Below are 15,805 nucleotides of genomic sequence, written 5' to 3'. Positions count from 1 at the left end.
CGCGACATTTATCCTCTTCCCCGATCCCTTATCTCTACATTTTATGCTATAATTTTTGTTTTTCTTTTTCTTTTTCGATTTTTATTTTTTGGTGTAGCGATGGCAACTCTTGTGCTGGCCTGGCGCTGCCTCTCCAAGCGTAAGCGGCAAATGTCTCCCAACCCTTTGAACCTAACCCCTCTGCGCCTGCTCTCCACTCTCCACTCTCCACTCTTGCCACGCTTGCAAACCGCTTAGTGCTGCTCATTGCCGCGACTAACCTCCTGCCAGCCAGTCCCATGCCAGCAGACGACTAACCGCTTAGAGTTTTTTTGGCCCATTTCATGGCGTTGAATCCATGTTCGAACACATGTCTGTGCCAGCAGCTGTAGTTTTTTTTTTGTTGCCCGACTGGACGCTCGTAAAATCCGCGCTTGTGGTGTCGCGGCTGTTTCTGTCGCTTGCTTCAATTTATGCATGAGGAAATTGCCATTTTTGCAGCAGCAGCCGCGAACGCGCCATTTATTGGGTAGCCATTGGGCATTCATTCCTTACATTTACAGGCCATCCTGGAGGTGTGAGCGCGCTCTCCCCGGTGTTGCTATCAATTGAATTTGATTTTCGTTTGCCCCGCGGCACTTGGAAGGGCTTTCGCTTTGGCCTTTTATGTGTGCCCTGATTAATTATGGAAATTGATGAGCCTCCTCCTGCAGTGCCTCTGCCCCAGATTGCATTGATTGTTTACGGCTCAACTATTTGAGCCTCTCCTCCCTCCCCCTCTCTCTCTCTCTCTCTCTCTCCTTCTATGTGCTCTGTCTAGCATCAAGCTCATTCATGGCCGATTCTTTCGTCAATTTGTTTGCGTCTCGTTCTTGGCTTGAGCCTCAGTTTTGTGTGTGTGCTCCGCCAGCTGCGTGCCGTGCCGTGCCGTATCCTTCCGCCTTCCACTGGCATCTATCAGTCCCCCTTGAAGCATTTTGCAAAATGATGAGCTCAACATAAAAGTTGCATGCGCCCATCCTGCAAATTGAATGCAAAAGGGAAGCCAAAGAGGAAATCGATATGGAACACAATACCATCCAGCCATGCCCCGGCTATAATATTTGTTTGTCAGAGCTTCAAACAGAGCTGCTCCCCCAATGTCAGCGTCGGCGTCGACGTCGGCGTCGGCGTGGACAGGTCTAGGGGCCATGGGAAACTGTTGACAATGACAGTTGGGATGGAGGGAGCAAGGAAGTGTGCAACAAGGAAATCGAAGACCTACACTCCAGCGAAACGAGTGGCACAAACTTTTGCATTCCACTCTACCACACTTGACTCAAACTGTGGCCCCAGCTCCCCCTGCTCCCCCTGCACCCTGTCCCTCCCAACATCTCTGGGCAGATCGCGGGCAAAGGCTCTTTTTCGGGCTCTCGAAATGAGCGACGGATTTGCAGCTTGGCCAGCGATGAGAAGCGGCGTAAAAGTTTTATTGAAAAAGTTTGATGAATGACAAGTTGGCTTCCTGCAAAAACCGAGCCCCCCAAAAGCCACCAACCATCCAGCAAACAGCAGCAGCAGCCGCAGCAGCAGCCGTGTGGCTCTTCAATCCCCAGCCCAGGCGACTCGCCGCCCAATTGACGCGACGGTTGGAGCTTATGTGAGCAAATGACACGCCATTTAAATTTGTAGTTTGAGGACTGCAACTTCAACTTCAACTTAATCGAGTTTAAAACCCATACGGATCTGCTTTTTGTGTTGTTTTTTTGCACAGCGGGGGAAAACAGCTTTTGCGCAAATTAACTTTGGTCGAGCACAGTCCCGGCTCTGGCCACAGAGTATTTATGGACGTACGAGTAGGTCTGAAAGCCATCTGCAATGCAATTAAATTATGTTCCCGCTTTGCTTCGTTTTCTCCTCTAATAACTATTAAATTACTCCTTACGCTTCCTTGTGTTTGGAGTGCTCCTGTGTTGTACAATTAAGAGACTCCATCGATGGCTGTTCAGTATTTCAATTGTGTTCCATTTATCAACTCGGACTCCCACGCTCTGCGACATTAATTGACTTTAGGTTTCTCGCTTATTTATGTTCCCAATTTATAACTATATTCAGCCCTCTGGCCGTTTCTCAACAGCAATTCGTATGCTTTGCAGCACTACTTAATTGATCCTGGGCTACTGGTTGTTTTTTGCACAGTTTGATTTAGTTTGCCATGCCGTTTGCCACTCCAAAGTCAAGGACGCTGCGCGTACTCAGTCGTCCTTGGCCGCGAAAGGCATTTCAATTAATTGCACAGCAGGCTGGTGGGGCCAAAGGGGTGCCCAGGGGTGCTTGGCCACTGGGGAAGCAGCTTTCGGCTGCTGCAGGAGCGCCAAGCGAGAGATTCAGCAAAGCTGCAGACAAGCAAAGAAGTTGCCGCAGGCATACCCTGTATCCTGTACTCTGTGTACCGCATTGAAGCCATTGATCGTTTTGGCATTGGTAATTGGGTTACGCTGTGGCCTGTACTCGTACTCCTACTCGTCCTCGTCCTCGTATGTTTGTGTGTATTTGTAGGACCTTCCCGCCCAGCAGTTTACAACGCTCGCTCGCTCCATGGCTCCATCTCGCACCCTCAATGTTTGCTTGCTGTTGTGTTGTTTTTTTCAACCCCCTTCCAGTGGCATTGGCTGCACTTTATTGTGCTCTGTCACCCTCTGCCCTCAGTCTGGCTGCCTGTGCAGTATCTGTCCCTTAGGGCAGCTCAATCAGCGTATTCATTTTCCCTTTGTGCTGCTCCTTCGGGGGAGCTGCGTCGTCTGCGTCTGCGTCTTCGTTGTCGTTTCGTTTGCCCTCCTCGTTCGCTGTTTGCTGCTGGGTCTTAATGCACTTCATAATTTCTTCATTATGCCACGCCCACACTTCGCTGGACAGACTGGAGAAGGTAATTGAATTCGTTGTCTGCATTTTGTGGTCGCTTCATTTTGTGCATTTGATGGTCTCATTTTGCTTTTTGCCCGCTGCCCTTCGGTCATCCATTCCTTTTGGTGCGGCCCCTGCCCTGACTCTGGGCTTAATTATAATTTCATTATTTGTTGTTTGTTCGCAGACGCCAGTCGTGGTGGTCGTGGTGCTTCTGCTGCTTATTGCACATAATTTTTAATGGCGAGCGCGAGGTTTTAAGTGCAGCAAGTCCTTTGAGACCTGCTTACCCATTGCCCCACTGAACAGCGTCCGTCCCTCTTCCGCCTGCTGCTGCTGCCTGCCGCTCTGCCACACTTTGTCTGACTGTCTCTTGTTACTCGCTTCTTGGCACACTTTCGCGCCTTTCACAGGCATTCAAGCGAAACCAGCGACTCCGGGCACAACAGTGTCAGCACACGAGACACTGCGTCAGTCTCCGCTGTATGCTTCATACCCTGTAGTGAATGCATTCAATCCCAGGCGCCTCTCATGGCATGCCCCCATAAGTAGGCAACCATTTCAACTGTATCGCAGCAAGCAGTGCACTCTCAAGTAGTGCAAGCAGTAGACTTGCAGGTAGTGCACCCTTCCAGGGCATCCATTGTTCGATTCTTGTGGGAGAGGAGTCCTCGCGTATGCATATGCTTGTGCATATGCATTGAAGTGTCAGGGCCTGGCACATTTTAATTTATTTAAGCGTTTTCGGTGCGGCCCAGCCCGTAAATGAGTTAAGTGCATTTCGTCTCTCGCATTATCTTCCCCTCGGCTATCCTTCGTCCCTGCACTGCTCTGATCTTCTCTGCACTGCTTTGTCCTTTTATCTTTGGCTGTGCAGGAGCTGGAGCTGGGACCTTGCTCGCTCGTTTCGCTGCCACCAATTTGTTGGCCATTGTCTGAGGCAACGACAGCCACGAAGGCGACCACGAAAATGCGCAATAAAACAAAGCAAAGCAAAGGCACAGGCAGAGGCAGAGGCACAGCGGCAGCAGCAGTCGAAAAAAGTTTTTTCATTAACCCTCTTGGCTGGGACGCCTGACCCTCACTCTCACTAGCCCCACTTCAATCCCGCTCAGACTCCCCCACATGCTCGTACAGCTGCAACAATGTGATGAGAAACATGGCACAAAGTTGCACTTCTTTCACTTCTTTCGTACACAAATGCAGCACACACATGCCCCCCCACATGGGCAATGCTCTGCAAAGGAGGAAAAAATTATACGAAATTAAATGAGATAAGTGTCGGAGCATTGTCTGCATGGCAAACTTGCAGTCCAACTTTTTATTCTCGTTTCTCTTCGCTCTTCGCACTTCCATTTTGTCTTTTCCCTCACCCGCCAACGGGGTTCTCCTTCTCTTTCTTTTCTTATTTTCTGTTGCTTTCCATGTGTGTGGATAAATCTGTTTTTAGTGGGATTTCAGCTGCAGCTTGAAGCGTGGCACATCACTGTGAAGGGGATTGGCTGCAAGTTGGCTGACGAGAGGGGGAGAGCGCTTCAAAAATACATAATTCGTTGCACAATAAACTGCTTTGGAAGCTTAGTGTGGGAAATGCAATTCTTGTGGCATGTTGCAGGGGACTTAACGAAGGCGTTAAAGAAGGCCAGGCCAGGGGGGGCGCCGGCCAAAACTGATTGAAATTATCGGAAATCCTTTTGTGGCAAAGCATTTTTAGAATTAAATTAAATGTGCACACACAGAAGAAGGGAAAAACTAATTGAAAATGCCTCAATTAAATCCATTAAAAGCAAACACAGAAAATTGAGTTAAATCTCAGAAAAATGTTAGCAGAGGCAGCTCGATATGATGGATGGAAATCCTTTTGGTGTGCGAGAATTTGTGAGTTGACTAAATGAATATTTCATTAGCTTAATATAAATTGCGATGCATGAAAAGAACGACTCCAAGAAGACGTTTCTTGATTGGAAATTTATTGCCGAAAGAGTGTACAATTTTAATTAAAGACCAGCCCGAATGCAACTTGGGTCGAGAAAAATAACAAGAGTAGAGAGTATGGCTCCAGGAACCATTCCTTTGGTGCTTCACTTTCAGTTGCTTGCAGCAAAAGTTTCCTGTGGGGGGAATGTGGGGCTGCGGATCAATATCCTTTAATACCAGCCATAACCAGCATGAAGTCAGACTCCTGAGCGGCAGTCAAGCATGCGATGTGTACTTAAACATCTCGAGACTCGAGTTACACGTATTTGTGGGTTTGCCTGATCAAAAAGGGCCAAGAGATAAAAAGGAAAGTAAAGCTGTTAAGCCAGCCAAAGGCTTTTGCGAATGCCTTCGTTCTCTGTGTGTTTTGTATCTACGAATGCTTCGATTGAGCGAGCATCTTCAAAGGCATGTCAGCCGCACCAGCCCCATCCTGTCCGTCTCTCGAGGGAGAACTGTGTGCGAGTTTGAACATATTGAACATATGTACATATATTCGTATTTTGTATTAATTTGCACTTTTATGGTGGGCAAAAAGATTTGGCTTCAGTTTTGGGGTGGCAGAGCGAGGTAAACATTTGGAAAAACTGCATTCACTGGCACTTATCGAAGTGCCGCCGCACACTTGAAACTGAGCGAAAGTAAATATTTTGACTACTGGCGGCTGCTGCCACTGCAGTGGTTAAAACAACACAAACAAACACCCAGCACCAGCACCAGCACCAGTCCCACTCTCAGTCCCAGTCAGACCTAATAAAATCCAATGCCACTCCCACTCCCACTCCCACTGCCATCCCCCCAAAAGGTGGCTGCCTGGAGGAGTCTGTTGCGGTTTTTACTTCTGTGCGCGAGGTGCAGCATGCAAAAATATTTGCACTTGACTGGCGGCTGCTGCTGCTGCTGCTGTTGCAGCGGAAACGGAAACATGACACCTGCGCAGCCACACACACACACCCACAAACACCCACAAACACATACACATTCAGCAAGAGAGAAGGAAATGCTGAAAAGGTCAGAGCAGAGGGAGAGGGAGAGGGATTGGGATAGGGAGAGGTATGACGAAGAGCACTGCAGCCAACGATGGGCAAACAAACACAAACCGAGTCGAGATAAACAGGAACTTATTATGCGAGCTCATGCAATGCGGGGCGAGGGTGGTAGGGGTAGGGGTAGGGGTAGCAAATTGAAGGTGAGCGAAGGGAGTTAACGGCGCAGCTGTGGGGGGACCGGGCATACCAATTGTAACTGCATCTGTGCGGCCGTCTGTTTTGTGCTTTATCTGAAATTACAGTGGCAACAATGGCAATCCGAGAATGCCTCCCTCTCTGGCGACCCTTCGCCGGAGAATGCCGCCCAATCAGCGGCTGTTCACGCCCCACCACCCATTAACCGCAAAATGCCATTCCATTTCCATCCGGTTGTTTATTGTTATGTTTGCCAATTGCCACACCAGATCCGAAGAGACCGCAACTATGCCGGCTGCGAGCATCGCAGCAGCAGCATGGGCATAACTTCACACCTTAAGCTCAGCAAGAGGCGCACCTCAGCTGCATCTGCTGAAGATCACACATAATGGCACAGATGTGACGATGGAAGATCTCTGACGATCAAATAAAATAGGTATACATATAAGTATACGGCCCAAGAATCGGATACCTTTCGGAGGATGAGCGCACTCCCATCTACGCACCACTACTCTTGCACATGCACTGCTTGCAGGCGCACACAGCAGCACTGCGAAAGCAGTGCACAAAAAGTGAAGCCTGCATTTGGGGGCAGCTGGTGGATCCGCTTTCACATATTTTTCACCAGCAGCAGCTGTCGCAGCGCGAACTGCAACAACTTTGTTTGTGTCACAAATAATTTAGACATTTAGGGGGAATATTTTTTGTGTGCCCTTGTCGTTGCCCCCGGCCAGAGGCAGCAGCGGCTGCTGATAGTAAAGTGCAAAAAAAAGACAATTGCGGGCACGGGGAGCCAGGCGGAAGATGAGCAAGTATAATTGAGGGAAAAACTTTTGCTAAATTAAAGCCAAGCAAGTGCCAACTGCACATGAATATATATTAGAATTAGTGCATTTCGTCAACATTTTGCTCACAATGTGAGCCACGAGCAGATGCGAAAGATTCCAGAGAGACATAAAACTCAGACCCGAAAATGACACACAAAGAAGACGGCGAGAAAGCTGAAGCATGCGAATCCACTCGAGTGTAACGCGGAAAAAACCATAAAAATGGGAACAAAAATAAAATGGAAACCATAAACAGACAAAGTGTGTGTCAAAGAGGAACCCACCGACAGGGAGCAAGGGAAGGCGAGGGGGAGAGCAAGCCAGAGAAAATATACAGAAAGATAGAGACGTTGCTTAGCCGCAAGGTAAACGGGATTATCCTGAAAGTGGAACAAAGAAAAGTTAGTTTATTGATGCGTGGAGGGAGTGAGGGAGAATGCAGAGACAAACTTCAATTAATTTTCAAACCTATTGAAAGTATTTTGCCTCATTTCAATTTCAGTTCTAATCTAATTAGCTTTATGGTTTGTTCATTCTCCGAGATTGTGCTTATCATTGTTCAACTCTATTCATGCATTATTTCGGTACGAAATACATATTCAAAACGTATTCAAATGAAATGAAGATTGCACTTCACTCCACTTTTGTCTCCAGATGAAAATGCATAAGCCATAGGCAGTGCAGTTCCACGTGTGTTCCCGCGTGAGTCAGTGTGGCATAAGCCAGCAAGCAAACTAAAATCTAACGCCAGAGGCAACGACAATTGCAGGCCGTCTAGTCTCCTCTCCTCCCTTCCCTTCCCTTCCCTTCCCCTCCCCCACCCACCCATCCTCTATTTATGCTTAAAACTCTCTTAATCTCGCGTTCTCTGCCTGTCTCGGTCTCTGCTTTGCTTTTTGCCATGGTGCAGTGGGCGTTCCCTCTCTCTCCCTCTCCCTGTCTCGTTGTCTTTCTGTGTGTTCTCTGTCGCTTCTTGCATATTTGCATGCATTTTTAAGCAGCCTTTTGTCAAGCGTGTGAGCCCCGCGCCGCTCACCCAAAAAGCGGCACGGCACTCCGTTGCCCCTGTGTGTGTGTGTGTGTGTGTTTGGATGTGTGTGTGATTGTTAAATGTGGGTGCGTGTGGGTGTGTGCGGGGGGGTTAAAACTTTTAATTAACTAAAATTGAGGCGCCTCAGCTACAAAGAACTTTTTTTCTCGCGCGCTGTTGAAAGCAACCGACGCCAGCAAAGGCCCAAAAAGTAAAAGTCAAGCGCCATTCACCTTTTTGAGGATGCCACCCCTCAACACCAACGCTTACCCCGCTTAACCACACCAGAGCCCAAAGCCCCAAGCCCACGAACACCACAGAGCACACTCGAACAAGGGGCGCAAACTTCGACAGGCAAAGTACTGCAAGATACTTGAGGCAACTTGCAAGTCGATTCAACACACATCGAGCGGCTCAGCAGATCAAAATCGCGTGTGTCGTTGCACGGAGAGAGGGGCAGAGGGGGAGAGGGATGGCTGGGCGGGCGCAGGGGATGGAGAAGGCCGACTTGACTAGAGCATTTGCCCAAAAGGCAAATGGCGAAAGTATATTTACTCAGTCCCCGCCATGTGGATTCGCCCTGGATCAGAAGCATCAGATTTTACGTGAAGTTGCATTTAAAAATTTAAAAACTTCTCAGACTTTTGCAGCAGGCTCTGGGGCCGCAATGGGTTCAAGCCACCATAGATTACACTCTGTAGATTCTGGACGGGGAACAAGACAATGTGGTCTTGGGCCTCTTTCCACACCTCCCTTGTCAATGGACTCGCTGACCAACTTCTGTCTGCATTTGTTTACTTTACAGATTCGGAGCTGGAGGAATTCGAGACGCCAGCACGCTACAGACCGGACTCGCTGAGCGCTTTGAGTCGGGCGACCCGCTTCACCGAGGACGAGATCAAACGAATTTATCGCGGCTTTAAGGCTGAGTGCCCCACGGGTGTCGTCAAGGAGGACACCTTCAAAGTGATCTACTCGCAGTTTTTTCCACAGGGAGGTTCGTGCGGTACAGTATACTTTGTTTCGTTACTGTTTGCTGGCTTGATTCACACACTAAATGCATGCTTTTACCCCCACATTGTTCCTGCGCAACTATTTTGAATGTTTCTGAATGGCAGTCAGTGGCCGATGGAGCAGCCAATCGTCCATAGTGCAGTGTGTCCTCCTGCCACAGCATAAACTCTACTCGCTCCAATTAAAGCAATCGAATGTGGCTTGCATATCGGGCAATGGTACCAGTCGATTGCCATCGATGTGCACTGGCAGGGCCACACCTGATCCTGGCGCTCCTCCACTCCATAAGCTGCACTTTGCCTTAATCGGTTGTGGGAATCATTGAACCGTTGTGCACTTTGTTGGCAGAACACTGGCAGCGGAGTGCAGTGCACTCGAATGAAAATGAAATTTGTGTTCCCTTTGACTTAGTTATGATTAGCAAAAGAGCTCCCGAACAAAGGCCAGTTGTCTGAAGACCCACAATTCCCATTCCCACCACAGACATCGCCTGCTCCGCTCCGCTCTGCTGTGTCCTGGCCCCTCTTCGAGCTTCGAGCATCGAGCTTCGAGTTGGCCAAAAGTCAACTCAAGGCAAATGCCATTGATAAAAATGTATGGCCCTTGGGCAGCCGGCGCTGGCCCCAAAGAGTTGCTGCAGATGATCATACCAAGAGTGATGATGATGATGAGGAAGGAGAAGGAGAAGGATGCTGAATGCTGGCCATGCAGGAAGGCAGGAAGGCAGAGAGGCGGAGAAACAGAGAGAGGCGGCTCTTTGTTTGGACGGCTGCCCTGCTCTGGCCTGGCCCTTGGCTTGAAAAAATATGAAATGCAGAAAGCAAATTAGCAAAAAAGCATAAAAAGCAAAATCATGTTTCACAAGTCGCGGTCTGCTGTGGGACAGCAGGGGCAAGGGGCAAGGGGAAAGGGTAAAGGGGGGACAGGTGGGAAAGGGGAGTGGCAACCCTCCCACTTGACCTCGTTTGCACAACAAGTGCAATTTTTTCCATTTTTAGTTTCTTTCCCCTCAGCACAATTTACATTTACAACTGCAAAGCCAACTGAGGATGAGACGCCGCCGGGCGAAAGAGTCGAAATTCTCTTGCTGGCCAGTAACTGAATTGCTGATTCATTACCCCGCACGAGTGGGGAGAGGAGCGAAGGGGGAGGCTCTTCAACTAGCTTCGGCAGTCAGTGGGGAAACGCGTATTATGAGTATCAATCGCATTGACAAAAGAGAACCATGCGAAGCTCTCGCTGAACTTTATTTCAAGTTCTTCATTAGCGAAAATAAAATCAAATTAAATAACAAAAGCAACTGAGGAAACATTCCTAAAGGTGCAGCGGCAACATTGAAGCCTTGAAGCCTTCCTCTTTAATTTCGGAACGTTGCTTCTGAGATTGCCACAAGTTGCTGAGAGAATTAATTCACACCTCGGGGAGCAGCATAAATCCCATTTTTGTCACATATTTTTTATACCCGGTACTCGAAGAGTAAATAGGGTATATTGTATTTGTGCACATAACGGTTGTATGTAACGCACAGAAGGAAACGTCTCCGACCCCATAAAGTATATATATTCTTGATCAGCATCAATAGCCGAGTCGATTGAGCCATGTCTGTCTGTCCGTCCGTCTGTCCGTCTGTCCGTCCGTCTTGTTGAGCGCCTGGATCTCAGAGACCATAAAAGCTAGAGCCACCAAATTTTGCATCCAGACTTCTGTATGCTCACACTGTTACAAGTGTATTTCAAAAATCAGCCACGCCCTCTTCCGCCCCCGCAAAAGGGCGAAAACCTCCCAAATCTACAATTTTAAAGATAAAAGAAAACTAAAAACGCCATTCCGTAGGGAATGGCCATATCTATCTGATCACCAAATTGGGATCCGATTGGATCATTATTATGGCCACAATGAAGAAATTAAGTTGCAGTGGCTAAACCCACCCTGTCCAGCAGCTTTTGTTGCTTTTACACATTCTCTCATTCACACTCTGCTTCGCGCAGTGGCAGAGGCCTCTTCCCTGACACGTCTCTGACTCATCCTCTGCCACGACTCTGCCGCTGCCTCTGCCCTGACTCTGCAGTGTGTGTCTCTAGGGGAGGGTGGCGAGCTAAAGGAGCGTGTTGGCGTGAGTAGTGTTGTTGATGTAGATGACAGATGAAGAGAAAATGTAAAATTTGACAAATAACCGCTAAGGTGCAGATGTAGTACTGAGTACCGGGTATAAGAGTTGTGACGCGGCTTAAGACGCGTCTCACAACGTTCCTCCTCGTTGATACTGCAGCTTAGAAGTAGAAAAGTTATTGCTTCACATGTTGGGGCCACTGAATTATTATAATAAACCTGTCCTGGCAGCTCCACCACAACAATGGCGGAGGCAGAGGGGAGTGAAGGAGAGTGGAGAGTATCGACAGCCGGAAACAGAAATCCCAAATACCAAGTAAACACGAGACTAACGTCCCCTTTCTTCCTGCTCCTCTGCTGCTGCTTTTCCTACTGTGCAAAACCCTCTTCATGGCCGTCACCTCCCCCGCGCCACGCTGATTATTCTTATTCTTCATCGTGTCTGCCCGTTATCTGATGAAAAATAAATAATGAAATCATTTTTTATTTTGATAAGCTGCTTTCTGCCCGCCACCGCACCCCTCACACACACACAAACACACACACACATACGCCGTCGGATCCTAATACGAGCTGGCAGCCCAAACGGAGAAGAAACAACAACAAAAAAGCATCATCAAAGTTGGTGATTTATCACTTTTGGTCCCTGCTCCATCTCCATCTCCCACTCCGGATCCGGATCCGGCTCCTGCTTCATCCCTCTCCACAGCGCTTTGTCGCTTTGTTTTTTGCCAGACTCGTGCTCCGCTCCGTTTTGGCAAATTTCTGCGCAAATTTTATAACAATTTTTACATGGCACATTTGCAGTCATTTTTGATTTGTTCGCGAACGAGCAACGAGAATGATTTCGGAGCAGATGCCATATTCCGGCACCGAGCTTTGACCTTGCAGCCACTCCACGCCACTCCAACCAGTGCCCTGCCTCCTGCTTGGAAGTGTGTGCGTGGCGTGGCGTGGTCGTGCCACTCTGCGTCATGCGTCATAAAAACACATTAAGCATCAAACGGCTACAATAAATTTGAACAAATAAATGTGTGCGCTCCCTCCCCCCAGAGCGTACAGTGCGTACAGTGCGTGCCAGTGCGTTTTGCCGCTTTAAGGCAGTTTAAAGTTCAACCATTGATGCCTGGAGGGAGAGAGCGTGGGTGAGAGATTTCGATGGAGAACAAAAAGCTCAGCTACGGTTCAGCTTTCGGGACGGAAAGTTATCGAATTGCAGAAGTGGGACACAGTGGCATTCGGATATGTGATATTCAGGCATTCGTTTTATGGTCACTCCCTTTTAAAAGCCACTAAAAAAGGGCACTTCTCCCCCTTGCCCTTTGTGCCCTGCTCGCCCCTGAATGACATTTGATGCGACTTTATGAACTGACGTCTTTGACCCCGCCAAAGAGGTGTAAACATTGCGAAAACACACAAACTTCAGCATCAGCATCAGCAGCAGTAACAGCAACAGCAGCATCAAAACAGCAACAGTCATAAACATAAACGCGAATCGTTAAATTACGGCAGGGGAAGGAGTGCGAGAAGTGGGAATGAAATAATGAAATATCTGGGCATCCCCCAGATAAAGACATTTTGTTCCAAAACTCCCTTCCGAGGGGGAGGGGGTGCAGGTGGAGGGGCACTCTAAGAGTCAGAGTCAGAGTCAGAGAGGCAGATAACAGTGTCAGACAACGCTCTCTCCCAGCAGCAGCAGCAGCAGAACTCGTTGAGCCCTCATAAGTAGGCAACACTTTTTGTCTGTGGCAGCAGCCGTAAGGGGAATTGAAAATGTTCAAATGGAAGACGGGGCGCCAGGGGACAGCAGGACCAGTGGCAATGCGAGTGCCTGAGCTTATCAGCAGCCACAAGAGACACTCGCATAATTAGCTGCGAACTGTTTTCCCACAGCACCCAGCCCCCAGCCCCCAGCCCACGGACCATCCCCGGTCCCAGTGCCAGGGCCAGTGGCAGCGCCAGCTTCCATTGAAACTTTTGGCCAACAAATGTTGACTTTTCCTGTGATAAACAGGAACGATTCAACGAAAAACATGGAACAACTTTTATGCTTAACAAAACTGGAGGGAAAAGCGAAAAGTTGCTGTTGCCAAGACGCAGGCGAAGGCGACGAAGACGACGATGAAGGTGAAGATGAAGACGGCGACCCACATAATAAAAGTTTGGACCCAAAAACTGGTATATCTTTATGCTGGCCCAACTATCGAACTATCTATTCAATAGCTTTTGCGTATGTGTTTGTTTTAGAGTGTAGAACTGATTTGATAATGTAACCAAAGCAAAAACAAGTTGAGACCCAATTGGTCTTCGCCAGAAAGCGCATGGAACTCTCACATTTAACGCTCTCTCTCCATTTCTTTTGCTTTCTTTAAACGAACCACAACAACAACAACGATGATACATCCAACAACGCATCGAAACGACACTTAACAACAGCCAACCCAACCTTATACGCACATTATGTATTTAATACACTGGACCAGGATCGCAGCGGTATTGTCAGCTTTGAGGTGAGTCCTAGCTCTAATTATGCACTCTCTGGAAACACACACACACACACAGTTCTGGGAAACAAATGAGATTACAAATAGATCTTTAATGCTTAACATTTCACCACAGCCCGATGATAACCATATAAACACACACAAAGTAAGAGCCAAACGGGTAGAGACACAAGCAAGTGCAATGGGGAAACACTTGAGCAGCTCATATCCGTGCCTCGTGGGCGGCCGAGACACAATATCCTTGCGGTAGGTCTGCACAGAGTCAAACTAATGGACTTTCATGTGTTCCGGGCTCGAAATTGCGATTTAGATTGAACTGAGGGAGCAGTGCAGAGAAGAGCAAAGCAGAGCAAAGGAAATTGAGAGTCTGTCTTGGGAATCATCGAACGTGCAAAACAAATTGCGGCACTTACTTCCTGGGACCGAAGCCCATTTGCAATTAAATCGAATCGAATGGAGTCGATCCAAAGCAAAACAAATATCCCCCTAATGGCATGGCGGCCATGTGTGTGTTGTGTCCCCATGCACTGACAATGACATCTTGTGTCTAGCCACATAATTGAGCGGACCCCGAGGCCAGGCCAAAGTTCGAGTGGCAGCCCACTCGAAGCTGCCATCGTTATCCATAATTAATCCCGCCACTCAATGGCAATGCAAATGCTTCCAATTTGAGCACTCTGAGATGAACAATTCAATTTAATTCACTCGGCACTCGCTGCTCCCGTTGGACTCCCATGATTCGGCGCAAACAGAGGCCACCGCCCGAGCCAGCAGCAGCCCCCAAGAAGAAGGAGAACTGGACTTAAGTACAATGAAATTACTTTAGCCATTTTAAGTATAAAATATGGCTGACAGCTGAGTCGAGTCGAGTCGCGTCGAGTCGACACGGGTAGGAGCTCGTTGTGGAGAGTCGGGAGAGCAAAAGTTGTGTGTGAGTCGTCTCCAAATGAAGCCGATTTGGCTGAGCAGGCGGGGAGAGGAGACACCGTGAAGTGGCATAGTGGTGGCAGAGTGGCGCCAAATGATGCTGCAAAATGCTCCAAAGAAAGCAACAGCCATGGCAACTGCCTTGGCTCGTCCCGGGTAATCGCATTTAGTTACGGTTTATTAGCGACAGCAGCAAAGCAGCAAAGCGCCAGAGAACAAAAAGCACAAACTGGAGTCCATTGCTCTGCCAAATACATAGATGTTCGAGCGCTCTATTAACTGCCGGATCATAAAAGTTGTAATAAGTACAACGGCATACACATGGCCAGGCTCCTCAGGATGGTGGAGACACATCCACAGACTCGTCCTCCCAGCCATCGAAACGGAACCGAGCCGGAACCTCTCCGTGGCGCCTCCTTTGCTCTGTGTGTGTTTTGGTATCAGAAAAGTGTTGCGGCCATTGGGTGGAGAGGGGCCAAAGTGTGGGTAGCTCTTTAATTAGAATTCCAGGGAGCTGCATAACGAGCACAAAATGAAGTTTACTCAGTGGAAAAACAAACTCAACGAATGCCCAAAGTAAAGGAAATAATTCGAATAGGATGTGCGCCAAGGAATGTGATTCTGGGGAAGAATATGTGCATCTGAGTACATCCAACTATGAGGAAGAGAACCCAATAGAAGTTCAAACTAAAAATGCAGTAAAAGGCAAAAAAAAACATATTGAAACGAGGAGGAACGTCGCGACATGCCTCTATTTGTATACCCGGTACTCATATACTCGGGATCTTCGAATGCATAATTGGAAAGACTGGAAGTGTCTCAAGAATAGTTTTGACAATGGTGACAGTGAGACTCTACTGTTGATGCTACGGATGTTGATCAAGAAAACACAGAAAGAAACCTTCTTTTTGGAACTTATTCATTCAAAACTATTTCCTTTCCTTATTTACTTATTTTTATTTATTAATCATAAATGTGTTTGTATGAGAGAAGAGACAGAGACAGCAACTACAAAAGCAAAGTTAGTTGATGGCGAAATATGTGTCACACTTAATGGCAGCATCCGCAGCATTTTCCACCGATTTTCCTTGCTCGCATTTCCTCCACTCGCTGTTGGCTGCTGTTTTCGCCCATTTTCTTCGTTCATTTTCGCTGGCGGGCAACGCTGCGGCAGCCAAAGCGAGGGAAAAACCTCGCAAAATATAATGCGACAAAATCCAAAAATCAAGGAAAATGTCTCAAAATTAAAATCAGAGGAAGGCCAAGGGGAGTGGAACTGGAAGGGGGGTTTGGGGGCCAGAGGGGACAGTTGCCAGTAGATTCGCGAGTTTCGCTGCTGTCGCTTGTCATTGTCGGCATTTCTATTTCTAT

The 15,805-nt window shown here is 48.0% G+C and overlaps 1 protein-coding gene across 4 annotated transcripts in view; it reads left to right on the top strand.

Moving 5' to 3' along the window:
* The window catches only part of LOC117896792, a 78,097-nt gene that overhangs the window by 53,762 nt on the left and 8,530 nt on the right, over positions 1-15,805 (top strand). For 3 of the 4 annotated variants that reach the window (XR_004649050.1, XR_004649049.1, XM_034805303.1), the window contains 2 exons: positions 8,686-8,877; positions 13,440-13,513. Coding sequence is in view for 1 of the 4 variants with exons in the window: in XM_034805303.1 (XP_034661194.1) it covers positions 8,686-8,877; positions 13,440-13,513 (266 nt within the window). In the remaining 3 variants the exon portion in view is untranslated. Of the gene's footprint in view, positions 1-97; positions 140-8,685; positions 8,878-13,439; positions 13,514-15,805 lie in introns of all 4 variants that reach the window. The other variant, XR_004649048.1, reaches the window with a different exon arrangement.

The sequence above is a fragment of the Drosophila subobscura genome, chromosome A, assembly GCF_008121235.1.
Source record: "Drosophila subobscura isolate 14011-0131.10 chromosome A, UCBerk_Dsub_1.0, whole genome shotgun sequence".
NCBI classification, from domain to species: domain Eukaryota; kingdom Metazoa; phylum Arthropoda; class Insecta; order Diptera; family Drosophilidae; genus Drosophila; species Drosophila subobscura.
Note: the sequence above shows the minus strand (reverse complement) of the source record. Positions and strands in the feature narration are given on the sequence as shown.